The sequence below is a fragment of the Emydura macquarii genome, unplaced genomic scaffold, assembly GCF_026122565.2.
Source record: "Emydura macquarii macquarii isolate MOO-44397 ecotype Brisbane River unplaced genomic scaffold, CSIRO-AGI_Emac_v2 contig_1644, whole genome shotgun sequence".
Taxonomy (NCBI): domain Eukaryota; kingdom Metazoa; phylum Chordata; order Testudines; family Chelidae; genus Emydura; species Emydura macquarii.
The window spans coordinates 21,569,737-21,587,575 of record NW_027131781.1 but is presented as its reverse complement, the minus strand read 5'-3'; the positions used below and the strand labels follow the sequence as shown (position 1 = coordinate 21,587,575).

Genomic DNA, 17,839 nt, shown 5'->3' with positions numbered 1-17,839 from the left:
TGCATTTTAAATACAGCTGCATAGTATTAGTTGTTGTAGAAGGCTTTTATCCGCAGCATCTTAAAAATCTGGGCATATTTTGGGAACTGTTGTGTTATACCATTCTATGAAAAAATATACATAGCGTTTGTATATGTGTATCTCTAGCTATCTTCATGACTAGTTAAAGTATAACAAAGTAATGAGAAAATTATAAAGTATTAATTATTATGTTCTGTCAGGTCAACTTTATTATTCATGAGTCATAACTGCATTCATTTTATTTATTAAAAGAGATATGTTTCCTGATGGTGTGTGTGCAGAGTTCAGTTTTATAAAAAAGAGGATTCCATTTTTATTTTAAATTATAGAACATGTTTATTATCTCCAGTTGCATATTGCCCCAGATGAATAAAAGACTGATGAGAGATAATGATGATGATCTCTGCAAGTCCCATCTTACCTCAGTGTCACAGGAAATGATGATGTACTGTAAATGATGTTAATACCTAAATTTTTACCCTTCCAGGGTCTGACCAAACCTCTTCCACCCCCTGATTCCCAGTTGGAAGGCCCACCTTATCTAGGGAAGGAAACCAATAGAATTTGATATATGGCACAGATATCTGAAACTAGTGAATAATGAGTGCCACCACTAGAAATGGTAAAGAAACATAGCTAAGAGTATGAAAAACCTAACATGAAAACAGAAAGAGACATTTAAAGCTATGCATGCAAAAAGACACGTAAAATAAGTGAATATTCGTAAATCTATGTGTTGACCAAAAACACTCTCCAAAATATTGCAGTTCAAGAGGAGCCTTCCCCAATTCCCTCTGCCTTCCCCAAAGCTCACCTCATCTAGGGAGGGAGACCAAAAAGATGGCCCAGAACCCATAAACCAGCAGAAACACTAGATATGATAAAGAACTAGAGCTAAAATGTATGAGAGAGAGAGAGATGCTTTAAATTATATGCAGTGAGATGTGTTACAGGAAAAATTATCTAATGTGAACTAAAAAGGACCAATACATTTTAATTAGAGGGGGTCCTGACCCAACCCTCCCCAAGGCCCTCCTCGCTTAGGGCAGGAAACCAGCAACTATTTAGTACCTGGCCAAGAACCCCTAAGCCAGAAGTCTGGTAACTAGTGCCACCCCATGAATGATGAATTACAGCTAAAAGCATGAGAAAAGCTAAAATGTAAAAAAAAAAGAGAGACAGCTGTTTTTAAAACACATACAAAGAGACTTGTTAATAGAAATGGATGTTTGCAAATCTAAATGTTAACTAAAAATACAATAACATGCAACATGTCACACTTGCATAATTATAGAGGACCCTGATCACCTAGGGATAGGAGCCAATAGGATTTAGCATATGCCCCCAAGTCCCTAAGTCAATGCCTTATATGGTTACGCCATCCCTAGGACTGAAACAGAACTTCAGCAAAACCCAATAAAAGCCTGAGAGAAGCTAAAATGTAAAAAGAGAGCGAGAAAGGTGTTCTAAAATATGTGCAAAGAAAGGGGTTAAATGGGAGAGGAGAGTTTGTAAATCGGTTGACTGAAAACACAGTAACGTGTTTTCCCATATCCATAATTGGAGAGAAAATAGTAAAATAGCTAGATGTTTATAATACCTTATAATTGTGATATGAGTTATATATTTTCCTTTACACATTTGTTCTTAAAAAGCAAATACTAGGCTTTTTATTTAAAAGTAGAACAATTGTTGATATCCTTGCATTAGTATTAAGAAGGAGCAAACTCACATAGTAAGGGAATACAGTAGAGTTGTAGTTTTGAAGCCATAGTAGGTATTTATATTATTTTTTACAAGTTCTGTCAGTGATTTTTAAAAATTGGTTCATCTCATTTAGCCCATCTTTCCTCAGTTGTTAATCTAGCACAGGCAAATAAATCACTCCATTTCTCTTAATTCTTTTATGTTGGGTCTATGTTTTTGCAACTAAAATGATACTAAATCTAATTCTAATCAAGTACCTGTATTTATTAATTTCAACAAATCAGGTACTAGAATATCTTCCAAGTATCACAGACACAGGAATTTAGGAGATAAGGCTGTTGAAATAACTCTTGCATCATTTTTCATAAGTGTAGCTGGATTTAAAGTCAAAAAGAAAATGCTGGTATTATCAAAATGTATGTATATCTTTATAGTCATAATAACCCTCTATAACAATGAATGGAGAAAACACTTGTAATCCATCTGCAACTTAAATTATTAAAATTAAAAGCTAAGCAAGCAGGAAAATTCTGTTAAATAAAGATAAGGAGGGGCTTATGGTCTCCTCTATTTAAATTAGTTTAAAAATTCTTTTAGTGAAACATACAACACAAACATACATTGAAAATACAAAAGCAGCTTCTCAGCTGTGACTGCAAATGTACAAATGAAAAGGAAAATTGCAAATATTGGTTGCTTAAATTGTCTCAACCTGTTGAGAAAATTCCTTGAAAAAAACCAGTTCCTTTTGCTCTGAAATCTCCAGCGCTGGGTAAAGCAGTGAAAGCTTGTGGGAATTAGGGAGTAGAGGAATGTGATGGGGGAGTGAGGGAAGCTAGAAACTGTAGGCTGCAGGGGATGACAGATGGCTCCCAGCTGGGAAAGGGCATCTCAGTAGTTCCTACTGCCATTCATATGGTGGCTGGTGATTGGTGCACTCATGTCCCCACCCAGCTACCTGTGCCCAGTCCCATCCTCCACACTGGTAGCTGGCGCACTCTGTGCCCTCCTGTCTCCTCTCCTAGTGTCGCGTTCTCCACCGTGGCAGCTGGTGCACATGCTCTTCATGCCCCTCCCCTGGGTGGGGTGTCTCCACCAGGACCCTAGGTGGTTGGATGGTAGATCCAGGCTGGGCTGCGGAGTCCTACTTGCTATTTGGTCACTAGCCTGCTCTCGTGTGCCACTGGACAGTAGCTGCTCCAGCCAATCCTCTGGGTCCTGCTCTGCTCTTGCTTCCACAAGATGTTGGGGGGAGGGGGGGGGGGGCATGGAGGAGAGGATGGGGAGGTGCAGAAACAGAGATCTGCTTCCCCCAATATGAGCATTGCTGGTTCCACCGCCTTTATTCAGGGAAGCCGTCATCAGGCTGCAGCTCTCCATTGTAAGACAGATACCTGAAACTAGCTTTCATAAAACAAAGAGAATAGGTGTTAATTACTGAAGTACTAGTAGTAAGACTGCACAGGTCTTTTGGGGAGACCTTTTCCTCCCTTCCTCACTCTTTATATAAAGCTTTGCTAAGATTAATGCCTTCTAGTAGCAGTCTTTATGGAAAAGTTAAGCATTTGCCCTTTTTACTTAATAGAAAGGCTTTTTCCCGGTTTGCAATCCACTACATTGTTTTAGAAAACAATATATGTGTGGGAACATGCATACACAGAGCCCATGTGAAAACAGGGGCAATCAGCACAGAATGTAAAACAGACACATGCAGAGAAACAAAACACTTTCAGACACCCATCGGTATAGGCTTACACACATTTATGGGATTTTAGAACAGTTTCAGAGAAACCAAACTGAAAGTCATGATAGTCTACCACCCATGCTTGAAAAGTCTGCATAGATTATTCTGCATGCAGGAAGTACATGCATAGATATGACAGAAAATATACCAGCACATCAGGCCTGCATTCAGGCATCTGAATCATCTAGTTAATTAAAACAGACTCAGGCACATTGTTATGGGCTGTAGAATTGAGAAAAATAAAACCATTAGACAGTGTTGACCAGGGAAGTTTTTTTTGCCTGAAATGTCCCCTAGCTACTTAAGTTTTTTGATCCAACAACTTAATCTAGAGCATAAAGGATGTTGAAACACAGGGGAAAGCCTGATGGCTAGGAGTCTGTAACGTATTAAATCCCAGTCTCATTACCACTGATAGCAAAAGGGCAATACTATGAAAACCCCAAAACCTATAGCACCATGATCTTTCAAGCTGAAATTGATTAATGTAGCATCCCCTATGTAAATGTTAGTAAAGTCATTACTAGTGAATTTCTTATGCTCTCCCTTTGAATAACAAGCCAACAGAATAAAGCACCACTTTACACATGCCCAGGTACACCACCAACTCTATAGCTACACAATCACACAATAGAAGAATATAAAATTCAGCTAACTACAGTCTGAAATTAAACAGACACGTGAGAACAATAATTATTTGGCAATAAAGCAAGTGACATGTCCTTACACAGTACAGTCTGTCAGAAAGGATTTGAAATTTCAGCCTGAAAATGAAAGATGTATAACAGACATTTGTAATTATCCCATGTTTAAAATCCTTTCTTTGAATTTAAGGAAAAATAGATTTTAAAAAAATTCATATTTATTTATTTAGATTTGACTTTCAAAATGAACTCCCATACAAATGTGAGCACTCTGATAATAACCCGTCAGCAGCACAAATACCAATAAATTAACTCCATCAGCCTTCAATAATCAGAGTCAACCATTTACCTCACCCAACAGACAATACACATGGAAAATCTCCAGAAAAGCCTTTCATACACATCCCTATTGGACTGAGGAACATATCTTCATCCATCCCAAAAATCACTGTCAAACAAATATTGAGCTATCATTTGAAGGCAATACAGACCATCAGCACATCGAAATGGAACAGGCCCATGAAACTGATGTTATATGTTTCAGGGGACTAGAGTAGGTGTTCAGCTTTGCACACACTTCTGCCTCTCCATGTATATTTTAAAAGGTTCAGTACAAGAGTATGTCCATATGGACCTGATGTCTATTATGTGAGCAGAGATCTATTTTGCCTTTCCCAGTGGAGAAGTGCAGTTCAAAGTAGGCTTTGAACAAGAAAGAATAGAACAATATTAACTATGCATAGTAACCAAAATGTGCTGAAATATACAGCACTTTTTCTGACTTCCTTCATTCAGGAGGCCCATAAAGCATGTATAAACTTGTGTAGAACTGGTTTAAAGAACGTGTCAACAAATATTTAAGTCATACTGCACATATGATAAGATTATTCACTGGTATTGTAAGAAGGAGCCAAACTAACATATATCCTTTATAGCGTTTCATTTTTAAACCATTTTAAGTGTTAACCACCAATCCATTATTCTGTTATAAATAATAATGTGACAAAGCCACTTTTTTAATATTGACTGTATACCAAATAAATGGTTCAGCTAATACCATACTGACTATAAATACAAATGATGGCAGGAGCCAAGGCAGTGGTAGGGGGATTAATGAAGCCTCTTGCACTAGAGAGCAAAGGGGAGCAAAAGGGCTTTACTTTGTTTGCTATGAAATGCCAATTTGGGGCTTTTCTGCGCCAGTCATTTGGCCTTGGCCATAGCCACATCATCTCTATTTGTAACAGGTTTATTTGCTCAAATATAAGCACTGGCAAATCTGACAAAATTTGTGTCAGAACCAAAGATTCATCCCATCTCTATTTGTAACGAAGCAATACAAATATAGTGATCTAAGAATTGCAGCTCAGCGTGCTTTCATGAACAAAACCTTCTGTTTGCCAGAATACCATCGCTACAAAATGTGATGGGCATCAATTGAAAATGTCGACAGTTTCTCAGAGTTTTGCATTCTGGAGCTGAGTAACATAGGTCCTGTTTTGGTGAGAGGATTTAAATCGTTGATACTCCCAGGCCATTCTACAAAATGTTACTATTTCCTTTTCATACCTTGCACAAAATTTTGCTAAACATGACTGCCTTCTCCCGACATCCATTAGCTAAATAATCAAGGTTCATCATTTAATAAAAATGAGAGAGGGCTCTCAAAGATACAAGGACTCTTACTTCTGTAAAACCTACTTAATACATCAATGGACATTGAGGGAGGCCTAGGACTCCTTTCAGTAATCTGTCCTCTACAGGTTAAACGAAAGAAAAATTGGGCAATTTACCAATTTCAGCTCAATATACCAGTCACCATTACTATTTATTAGTCATTACAGGGCAGTAGACTGCTTGTGTCTCTATAAGCAGTAAAATAAGATAGTTCCTTCCCCAAGGATTTAACAAATCTAAGCACCAAAATGCTATCCCACTGAAGCTAATGGGAGTTTGTCATCATCTTCAGTGGAAGGAACCAGGATTTTGATCTAATGAAGGAGCTTAAAATCTCTGTATGAATAGTTTACCACTACCGTGGTTTAAAATGCACTATACATGTGTTACATGATTTTCAAAGCTTCATAATAGTTAAAACTAAACCTGTTTTCACCAGAAAATTCAAACCTATTTAAGTCTATTTACAGCTCAAATTTCATCTTCCAATCCCAAGCTATTTTGTTTGTAGAATTGTTCAAAAAAGGTTGCAAGAATATTTTTGTACTCTGAAAACCATTTGAAAAAATTGCCAAACTTTTAAAGACACTTAAAAAAAAAAATCATTCTGTAGCAGAGATCTAATATGGAAAATTTCAGCCAAAAGGTTAATGTTTCAGAAACTTTGAGTAATTAAATAAGGGAATATAATGGAAACTATTGGCAGTCTTAACAATAGAGGGTCATGTCTAACATTCAGTTCTAATCACAATCTAATCTAATAGCTAATTTTAAAATTTGGGTCAGTACATGTTTTAGACATAGCCGAATAGAATTGTCACCAAAATATATGAACAAATTTCAATATACCATTCAAGAAACTTACAAATAGAACATAAATAAATGATCTGATGTGCTGTTCAGTGCAGCATATTTATAAATCATACATTTACTCTTAAGGTAATATTTTCACCAAATGTGCTATGCAGTTTCAAGAGCATTCAAAATAAGTTAACTGCCTTACTCATATTGTGTTTTCATATGTACACTTAATTTACTGCAGTTTCCAAGCAGTTTGCACTAATAATTAGGTTGCATTTGCAGAAGAATGTCATGTCATGTTTGTAATTTGCAAAACAGCAAACAACATTACTTATATAGAGATGTATATGAAAACTTGACCCACACAGATATGAAACATTTCTTTTGGCACAATGCAAAAGATCCACACACATGAACAATAAAGATTAAATATACCATTGTATGCTTCAACAGTTTGCTATCAGCTGTTAGGAGTTTCAGAACATCAGGTGATAAGTCAGCATTTCTACATTACTGTCTGCTACTGATTTTCTTTTTTTGTTGTCTGAGATCTCTCAAGATTTGATCCCATGTTCTGCTTTTTACTGAGATGTTCAAAGTAACAAAGATTCTATGTCTCAGTAGCAGTGTTGTTTTTTTCCTTCCCTTTTCAGTCTTCTGCATGTGTGTTTGTTTTTAAATAAGGATTGACTTTTGCTCTGAGTGCTGAAGAATTAAAGGCCTGATCCAAAGTCAGTGGAAAGACGAGGCAGTGGAAGGACTCTTATTGACTTCAGTGGACTTTGGATCAGTCCTAAATATTTGCTGTATTAGATGGAAAGATATTGTAGTTTCACATACTCTGCAAGATCCTAATGACTGTGAGCCAGAGTCCTAGGAACACCACTTAGGTGGTGTAAAGTGTCCAGCAAAGAATTCCTCTTGCAAAAAGGCAACTCCTTGGGGACCGTATGCTATTAGTGCAACTTAAAGGAACCACTAAGTTACTCTAACTGGAATGGAGCCAGCACAGGATATAGGAATTACAGCCATCTCCCTGAAGTCCCCACTTTCCACTCCTCCTCTGCCCTTTCCAAGCTTCCTGTGGCACAGGGCACAGTTAAAGTTTCTAAAGTTAAGAAAGGGAGAACTAAAAAGAGCAGTGTTCAGTAAAATTGCTGGATTTTATTGTAACAACTGAATTATATTGTTTCTTCTTTGTTTAAAGAGATGAAAGAAGAGTTTCAGAAACATGAAATGTATCAGCTGGCATTTCTAAAACTATTTTCATTTTTCTATTGAGAAAATTTACTATTGTGAATAATTAGTGGTTTGCTTTGTGTTTTCCTAAAGAGGTTCCATATGCACCTCCAATTACGGTGATGTATTTTTTCTTCCTGGAAGTCAAAAGATAACACAGTGAATACAGGCTTCCTGCTATGGTGGAGAGTAAAAATTGCATACCATGCCATGGCTGCAGGAAAGAAAAAGCAAATCACCATAGTATTTGCAGTTGTCCTGACTCTCAAATATCAAATGGAAAGGCAAGAGGATGAGTATTCTTCAATTAGTAACTTTCAGGTAGCTTATATCAGTGGTTCTCAACCAGAGGTACATCAATTTATCTAAATATTTGCCTGATTTTACAACAGGCTACGTAAAAAGCACTAGCTAAGTCAGTACAAACTAAAATTTCATACAGACAATGACTTGTTTGTATTGCTCTATCTATTATACACTGAAATGTAAGCACAATATTTATACTCCAATTGATAGATTTCATAATTATATGGTAAAAATGAGAAAGTAAGGAATTTTTCAGTAATGGAGTGCTGTGACATTTTTGTATTTTTATGTCTGATTTTGTAAGCAAGTAGTTTTAAAGTGAGGTGAAACTAGGGGGTTAAGAAGACAAATTAGACTCCTGAAATGGCTACAGTAGTCTGGAAAGGTTGAGAGTACTTATTTTCAGTTTCAAAATGATGCAGTCTGAATGAGAGTGAAGATATGACTGCAGCAACCTTTCAAATGTGTGGTGTTGTGATAGCATCATGTCTTTCTTTGTTAGGTCATTGCTGATGCTGCTACATTCTTTTTGGTAGCTTTGCCGTCCACCAATTTCCACCAATAAAGAAACAAACAGAATCTGCAAGCTATGAACATATCTTTAGAAATAGTTATTGGGCCAAACTCTGGCTAATGCTACTCCAGTCCCTAAAAGGAAAAGCTCTTATATTTTTTCAAAGCAGTGGTAATGTATGCCGATAACTAGGCTGATACCGACCATACAAACAGCCCCTTCTGCATGCTATTCCAGTCTTTGTGACATGTGTAAGAACAACATATGGCTTGTTCCATGTGGCTGTATATATATGTAGATCACCTCTCAGCTATATTGTCCTCCTTACATATATTTGCAGCTCCTGTCATGGAGGACCTGGAGGGCAGCTTTTCCACAGACTTTTGGAGGTGCCAGAATGGAGAGAGAGATTTTCTGCTGTAAATTGTTCAAAAAAGGATGTAAGAATAGGAGACAGAGAGATGTAGGATGTGGCTCAAGTCAAATCTTAGCCAATCTTTGCAGAAAGGTAGATCTCTCCTAGCTACAGCTGGTGGAATAATTTCTAATGAATTTTACCAAGTTTGCCTCTTTCAGTTAGTGAAAAGTTCACAGCAGCTAGCAAAATTCTTGAATTTATTAGTTGTCCAAAGTTTTCAGACTTTTGTGCCTATATGAATAGCTCACAAACAGCACCCAGAGGATATTTAATATTCCAGCTTCCCAGTTCTTGGTGTATGTGTTACCAGAAGTGATATGGTATTGCTTCTGTAAGCTCTTCAGGTCAGGGACTGTCTTTGTCATTTGTGCACAGCAGAGCACAATGTTGCTGCTAAAGAAATTAATAATAATGATAGCAGTAATAGTGATAGTGTTCCCTGCTCAGATGATTTAAGAACTGAACAACACAACATCAGTTAAACATAAAACTCAAAATTTATTCCCAGCCGTTAAGGCCCTGGAACATGCTTTACTTTAAACATGTGACTATTCCCATGACTTCAGTGGGTATACCCACATACTTACAGTTAAGCAAGTCGTTAGGTGCTTGGCTGAATTGGAGCCTATTTGGGAATTCAAGTTTCAGATTTACTTTTCACATCATGCTACAGTGGTTGGCTGCTCAGATGGTAATGGAAAATGAGCACAAAAAAAGTTGCCATTACAGTTAAATTGTAATTTGCTTTCAAATGCCAATAAATATTCACGGAACTTTTTTTCTATTATTTGCTAAACTCTGCTCACAACACATCTCAGGTATAGATCACTAGTCCCTAAAGATCACATCACGCTGTCATTCCACAAATGGAATTCCTATTGAAACCAATGTGTCCTTTTGTGTAAAAATAAATAAATTACTGACTGGACTATGGTCTCCCATCAGTACAATACTGGGAAGAGGAGAGAAAATATAGGTACTGTCTTCTCTTCTCTCCCCCACAGCTGACCTCAGTTTCCCCACACATCCCTCTCTCCCCAGAAAAAGCAGACCTGACTTTTTAGTGAATCATGCTTGTTGGGTTTTGTAAAATTGATTGTGCACTACTGCTAAACCCTCCATTTCTTTTAAAAATGGAGTGCTGGCAAGGTTTTACATCTCGCCAGATTGGAGAGGTTGATGCTGACAATGAAGATCAATAAATCTTTATTTTGACTGAAAACACAATCTATTTTTGTATTGTTATGTAAGTTAAGTGGGCACCACTTTTCATCTGTGTTTTCAGGAAAGCATTGCATTTTGACAGAAATGAGAGAGATCCTTCAAATAGATGTTTCCAGATAGTCTAGGCATATTAGGGCCATCTGCAATACCAGAGGAAGGTATACATCATATAATTAGCTTGTACCTAGGGGAAGGTTCAAAAGGCTCCACTTTTACCAATAAAAATGGGTATATATGCTAAGTGGATATCCTGTACATTATAGTATTTTTCTTGCTGGACAATTGATGATTCTGAGCAATAGCAAAAAATGACTAAGAAGAAAGAATATAATCAGTCCCTTTCTTGAATGTAGTATAATATTATGTTAGGTTGGGAAAGTTTTGGTGTTTTTCTTTTAATTAATCTTTTAAGGATAAATCCTGCCTCCGAGTCTGTGACAAATGCCTTGGCAATGAAACCAAGGCAGAATTAGGAGGGCCAGGGCACCCCTTCCATGGCATGAAGTTCTTTCTCAAAGGAATTCTTGCATGGCATCACACAGGGAGCATTTGGGGGAATGACATAGACAGGCTGAAGGAGTGAAGTGCCACGAGATCCACTACAGCCTGGACCTTCCCTTTCTTTCCCAGCCCTGCTGGTAACACTGATGGAGCTGTGTAAAGGGTCACTGAAGCTAATCCATCCAATGGTCAGAAGAAGTAATTGCGGAGTAACTGCCCCACAGCCTGGGGAGAGGAATCCGTCTGCCAGTGATCAGCTTTTCATGAACACTCTTGTTATTAAAAGGCATGCCTGTGAATGTTCAGCTAGTGAACACAAATTGGCTAAGAGCATGGCTAAGTTCATTAGCTTAAAATTCAAATAGATGTTTATGGGAAATTATTTTCAGTATTTTCCTAGCAGAGCTTTTACCTAGCTCCCAGTTATGAATTGCTGTTCTTGAAATGGTATCCTGCTCTGTGTGACGTGCCTCTGAAAATCTTTTTTTTTTTTTTTTAAGCTTCCCATGAGGAACAGTGCCCCCCCCCCCCTTGATTATATATTGATCTTTTACTGAGCACCTGCTCTGAATTGCTATGCTGGGTGGACCCTTAGCCTTGCCTATGCCCTGCCCAGGCACACTCCTCTTGGGATCATTAATACTGCAGGTATCTCACTGTGTTCCCCAACTCCATTTGTGCCCTTCCTCCCCCTCCACCCCTCCCATAGTATGCCCACACAGAAACAGGCATAATTTGGTCCTAAATTTAGGAACCTTTCAAATAGGATGTCTGTAGGATCACTAGAAATTCCAGAGCTGAATTCTAACTCTGCTGCTCAAAGCCTTTTTCACAATATGACCAAATCAGTAGAGAATGGAAACTAGTTTCATGTAAAAACAAGACGGTAAAGTTTTGGAGCAACAGTCAAATATATTAGTATATGCTTTCTGAAACTAGGATCCATTTTGGAAATGAAATACTTTATGCTTTTGTCACTTAAACTATGGGTCCAGCAGATAAAGCACATATCTGCATGTATTCCTACAATACCAGCAAGCAATCCACATGTCTTTGCAAAATGTTTAAAAGATCATATATTGGTTTTCTGGACAGAACTGTGGGGAGAGACTGGCTCTGTTGTCAGGAATTTTGTCATAGTGTTTGTAGCATCCTATGTTTTTAGAAGTGAAGCAGTGCAAAAGCCTTGCTACCAAACAGAAACCACTAAAATCTTTTGTTCAATTCTGTAAGCTAAAACTGCCAGAAAAAAATTAATAACTATTACGGCTGCAGTGCTTTTTTTGTTCACAAGAAAAATATCTTGACATATTTTTTCACTTTGTGATTGGTGCACATTTCAAGGGTATAAATTAATCTTCAAAGGAACCTAGGGAATATCTTTCCTGGACACTTCACTTATACATCAAGTTGGCCGTGTTAGCAATCTAATCACAAACCTGTAATTCAGTGGACAACAATTTCTTATTGTGAACAGCATAGCAGCTTTTACTATCATTTAGGTCAGCCTAAGATTGCTGATGCACCATATGTTTCAGGCCAGGAATGATGGATGGTATCCTCTGGTGCCCATCCCTAAGTGATTGGAAAGATTGAAGACACACAGTTCACTTAAGCTTGCTTACTATTACGTCAAGTAATCAGTGTGATAGGCAAACCCATGCTCTTTATGTCACATTACCCAACTTTCTGCAGAGACATCATGTCAAAAAACAATCTAAGAACATTTCCAGATGACAAGACAGTTACTAGAACAATCATTTAGCAACCAGATTCATCCAAAAAGCTTAATACACAAAAAGTCAATATATATTTTTAAAACATCTTTATTTATATGAAGCAGATATGTTTTGTTTTGAAGATTTTTCTGAAGAGGAAATGCATTCAACAGAATGAAATATAAAATAATATAATATTTTTCATTGTTATACCCAGAGGAAGAGAAAAACAAAACAAAACAGCATTTTTGTCAAGCAGAGTGAAAAGCTACATTAAAATAATAGTATGCCCCCCAAATCTCAGTTTCAAGTTTGATAGATGGAAAAACAGAACATCAGTTTTCAACTTAACACATCTTAGAACTTGGAGTTTGTGGGCAAAAGCTTGTCTTTTTGCTGATAGTGATCAATGTTAATTTCATTATCCACAATCCCATTGGACCAATATCTAACACTGGACACTGGGAGCTTCTTCCGTTTTATTGGGTTGTTCTATGGTGTGGGAAGTGCTTTACAAAACAGATGAGGGAAAACCTGAATTATATTGTAAGTACCTAATTTTGAATTAAGCATTGCAGGAATTCTAGTGACTATGCCATCCGTCAAAATAAATCCATATGAATTGTTTGAAATATTGTGATTTATAACCTTCAGTGAAGTATGTTATTGCATAATTGGATGTATTCTAGTTGTAAGGTAAATGAGCTGCAAAGCTATATACATAGAGTCTCAGAAATGTAGGGCTGGAAGAAACCTCAAGAAGATATTAAGTCCAGCCCCCAAAATCTAGTGCAGAGTTTAACTACTCTTATAGTTAGAAAGTATTTTCCTAATATCCAACCTAAATCTCCCTTAATGCAGATTAAGCCCATTATTTCCTGTCCTACCTTCAGTGGACACAGAGAACAATTGATCCCCATCCTCTTTATAACAGCCCTTAACATATTTGAAGACTGTTATATGGTTCCCTCTGTGTCTTCTTTTCTCAAGATTAAACATGCTCAGGTTTTTTAACCTCTCCTCACAGAGCCAGGGGTCCTGATTACTTGGTAGCTATGAGAATGAAGCCAGACTGGATCTTGAATTAAGACTCTTTGCAAAATGTCCACCTGCCCTGTATCATCACTGAAGAAATTTCTGTGTATTTATTTTCTAATTTGAAACGTATCTACCGCATGTGCTTTATTGATCAAATAACTCACAAGATTATGTAATTTTATCCCAAAATGGCTGATAGTATTTTATTATAATTTCTATATGCTGAATGGTATAGCTCCAAATCTTGGCTCTGCTATTACTTCTTTGCTTTATCTCATCTTCTTTTTCTGTCCCTGTACCTAGGCTTTGTTGCCTGCTTGTGGCCTAAGATCAAAATAAGGGGTTTGTTTCTTTTTTAATTATTTTTTGAATTTGAACATTCCTGTTAGTGAAAAGTGGTTCTGAACTTAAAAGATGGTGCCAGCTCCTCTATGGTCAGACTTTCAAGTAGATTCCTCCATTGCTTTTATCAATCCTTTGATAATTGGAAACTTAATTTCAAAATCAGATACAATTCAAGCTGCAGTTTCTAACGTGGATATTAAACTAGGATAATGACAAGAGAAGACTATTCTGAAGAAGAGAATGGTGCCTGGAGTGAATAACTCAGACATTAAAACCAAGGTATTTTTAAAAAGTAAGCATATACTGTCTGCTGGGCTTGTTAAGTATCATACTGTATTAAATGGATAGTAGAAATTGCTAGAAAACTGCATAAGAGCCACTGTACCAGATCCTCATCTGGTGCAAGTGAGCATAGCCCTCATTAGGAACATGCCATTTACACTAGTTGAAGATCTGACCCTTTACTCTAAGGGCTACTGAGAGAGAAGAGATTAAGATTACTGGGGCCTGATGTAATCTGCTCTATTCTGATTCTATTCCCACTGAAACCATTGTAAATCCACTGAAGTCAATAGTTACACTGGTGTAACTGTGATGCAAATGAAAGCACATATAAATTAAAACATTCCAAGTGCAAGTCAGGCTTCTTTGGCCTTGCCTTTGCTAATATAAACACATGGTACGGTGTACATATAATTTATTAAGAAAAGAAAAATAAATCCTACTGTGCACACAGTTTTTCCTCTGAGGAGAAAGGAGCAAGAAAGAACCACACATGACAGATGTTATTCATATCACCTAATACACTACTGGAAGGTGCCCAGATATCATGGTAATGAGGGTGGAGTAGGACGCTGAATAGAATGAAATAAAGCATGGAATAGAATCAAGCCCAAAATCATGTTCTCTGAAAAATGGTTTCTGAAAGTTCATTCTGTTGATGTCAGAAATGTCAGTTGGATGGAAGCAGCATAGAGGACAAACACAAGAAGCTCTACCACCTTTCCTGCCTTCCTGGTCTCTCCTAACCTGGATCTCACTGAACACAGAAAAGTCACTTTGGAGATTAGAAAACACTTTGTGACAATGAGTGCTGAAAATACCTTGGGAAATTAGGACCAGTATTTTCAAAGTTAAGCACCTTAGTCTATAGTTAGTCACCCAGGGCCAGGTTTTTCCAGATACCTGGGTGCCTAAATATGCACATAGGCTCCTCGATGCATCCAGGTGCCTGTGTACTCTTAAAATCAATGGGAGTTAGGCTTCTAGATGCTGTTGAAAATCCCACTATGTGCATCCTTAGGCAACTAAATGCCTTTAAAAATCTGGTGCCCAGGGTCTGATTTTCTGGGAACTGCAGTGCTCAGCACCTCTGCAAATCAAGCCACTGATGTAGATGTCTGACAGTGAGTTCGAATGCCTAACTTTAGGCATCACATTTTTGAAAAATTTGTCTCAAAGGATGTTCGTTCACTACAGTGTTGACACCAGCCCAGCAAGGCCACTTAGCAGTCCTCCATATTTAAAATGTAATGGTTTCTAAGATCAAATAATAGTGTAATGTCATTGCATACTAGACTCCAGTTTAAAAATGAAAATAAAGAAATAGCATTTCCGGGGAGGTAAGTAACTTCATTTCTGAAAGAAACAGCACAGCAGGTAGTTTTTTGGCTTTTAGGCACAACTGGGTTGTTTCTGTATCTTTTAAATGAGAGAGGCTGGTCCATGAACAATCAGTCCCATCATAACAATGAGAAGTCTGCAGCAAGATTGACTATATTATTTTCAGTCACTGCAGTTAAACAGAAAGGGAAGGAAGCAAAGTTTTTAACCAGTGCAATTTGCTGTCCCTTGTAGTAACCTTTTAAAATCCTGCAAAGATGGCAGACACTTACATTAAACACAGTGGATTGTTGGTAAAGTTAACCGTGTGCATCGAAAAGTGGCAGAATATGGAGTAAGGTGCAACCTCAATCTGTGCTGTAATAAAGTAGCTGTTCATCTGTGGTCAGAGATCGTCATGAAAGACCTTGAGTTCCTTCACTTTATTTTTCAGAAAGGCCATCAGACAGCTTTGCATCATCTAACTCTATCAATCAAGGACCTCAACCACTGCTTGCTGCTGAAAGCTTTCCTGTTTGGCTCTGTTTTTCACAGACAGCTCAATAACTTGTCTGTGGAGCTGTGATAAATGTACCATGTGCTTCTAAACTGTCTCTTTAACACTGGACTGCATTTCAACTTGTAATGCTTGGGACTAATTGTTTTCTTCAGAAGCATTTTATTTACTTCTAATTATTGCCCAATGGTCTGATTATTTCTGGTTTCCACTTCTTCTCTTGAATTGGTTACATCTGAAAGCAGTGCAGCATCCTGCCAATTAACAGCTAACAGACTGCAATTCACCATCTGAGAAATCAGTGAAATTCAAGGAATAAAACGGGTGCAAGCCTTTATATATAAACCAAAGAAAGTGTCAACTTCCAATGTTGGTTTTTTTTCTCTTTTAAATACTGCACATCAGCCAGACTTTTAAACAACAACTTTTTTGGTCTCTGACTGAGCCAGTGCTAACTGCACCATCCTGGCAGTTCTGTCCTGGTCTGTAAAATGGTGGTCAGTATCGCAGCCTCATCCCACATTTGGGCACAATTGCCTGTTTTGCTGAGGAGGCCCAGAATGGAGCTATTATAGTAAATGAATAACTTCTCACTCGGAAAGAAGGTGGTTCTTTCAGAGCAGGTTGAAGGTCAATGGCAGGGCAGGGCAGGGTGAGGAAGCTCATATTGCAGCTGTCTGCAGATGAGCTTTAGTCCCAATACAGTATAAAAAGGACTTCAGCTTGAGGGTTGATAAAGATTCAAAAATTGTTATAAGCACAAAAGCTGTAAAGCATGGGAGAAACTGCACACATTGCCGTACACCTCTGCAAACTTGATTAAGATTTATAATATGTTAAGCTCAGAAGACACCATAAAGAAAAAACACTTGTAAATAGCAAAATATCAACACTGATTTTTTAGGAGAGAAAAAAGATAGCAGAAAATAAATTTTTTATTAAACAATGTAGGAATAAATAGTGGGGAAAACTCTTGTATTTTTGATGAACTCCTGTTACAAATATTGCCACTCATACATGCAGAAAATCTGCTCATCTGTGGCAAAAAACTGATTACAATGTGTTCACCTCTCTGCGGTAAAAGACAAACTGCACTTAGAAAATTTGCAATGGGATTATTTCATGACAGTTACAGAACTGTAAAATACATTCAACTTCGAATTAAAACATGGTGAAAGTTACAGCATTGACATGCTCTTTTCCAGAAAAAAATATGTGGGGGAGGAGGTAAGCAAAGCTGCTTCCTAACATGAAATAAGAGGATAAACCCAAAAAGCCAGATTCCATCGTTTGATGTGTGACCATGGCTCCTGTTAAACATAAAGGGAATTAGTTTGCATCTAAAAGTAGAATTCGGCCCACAATTGGACAGAATGTACTAAAGTGGAAAAAAGGGGGGGAGTTTGCTTTTGTTTTCCCCTGTAAGGGCATATGATATAGTAAGGGAGAAAGCTGAGCATGTCAATTGCTTTAGAAAATATATTACAGGTTAAGCAGAGTAAATATTTGTAAACTACAAACCTAGGCTGATTTTTGGTGGATAGCCCTAATTTGCGCATTCTTCATGTACAACACAGAGATTTATAAACTCCTTGGGATGAATGAGGTGAAAATGGCAGTCTATGAAGCACTGCCTTTTGGTGGCCCTCTCCATAGCAGCCTGGAATGGGGATGTGGGAGGGCAGGGCTAGTGAGTCTGCTACACAGGTGCATGGGCCAAATCCTCCCACCTAAGCAAGCTCTATATGCTGCCTCCAGGATATGGGGAGGGAAGGATTTAATGCTCTCCAATCTATGTTTATTTTCTGCACAAAGGCCTTTTA

The 17,839-nt window shown here is 37.6% G+C and overlaps 1 protein-coding gene across 1 annotated transcript in view; it reads left to right on the top strand.

Annotated features, from left to right (window-relative positions):
* WDR72 (WD repeat domain 72) overlaps positions 1 to 16,168 on the top strand; it is a 117,109-nt gene extending 100,941 nt beyond the window's left edge. The window contains exon 20 of the mRNA XM_067556131.1: positions 15,954 to 16,168. Coding sequence (XP_067412232.1) covers positions 15,954 to 16,066 — 113 coding nt within the window. The 3' untranslated portion in view covers positions 16,067 to 16,168. The remainder of the gene's footprint in view (positions 1 to 15,953) is intronic.
* Positions 16,169 to 17,839: the final 1,671 nt, after the last annotated feature.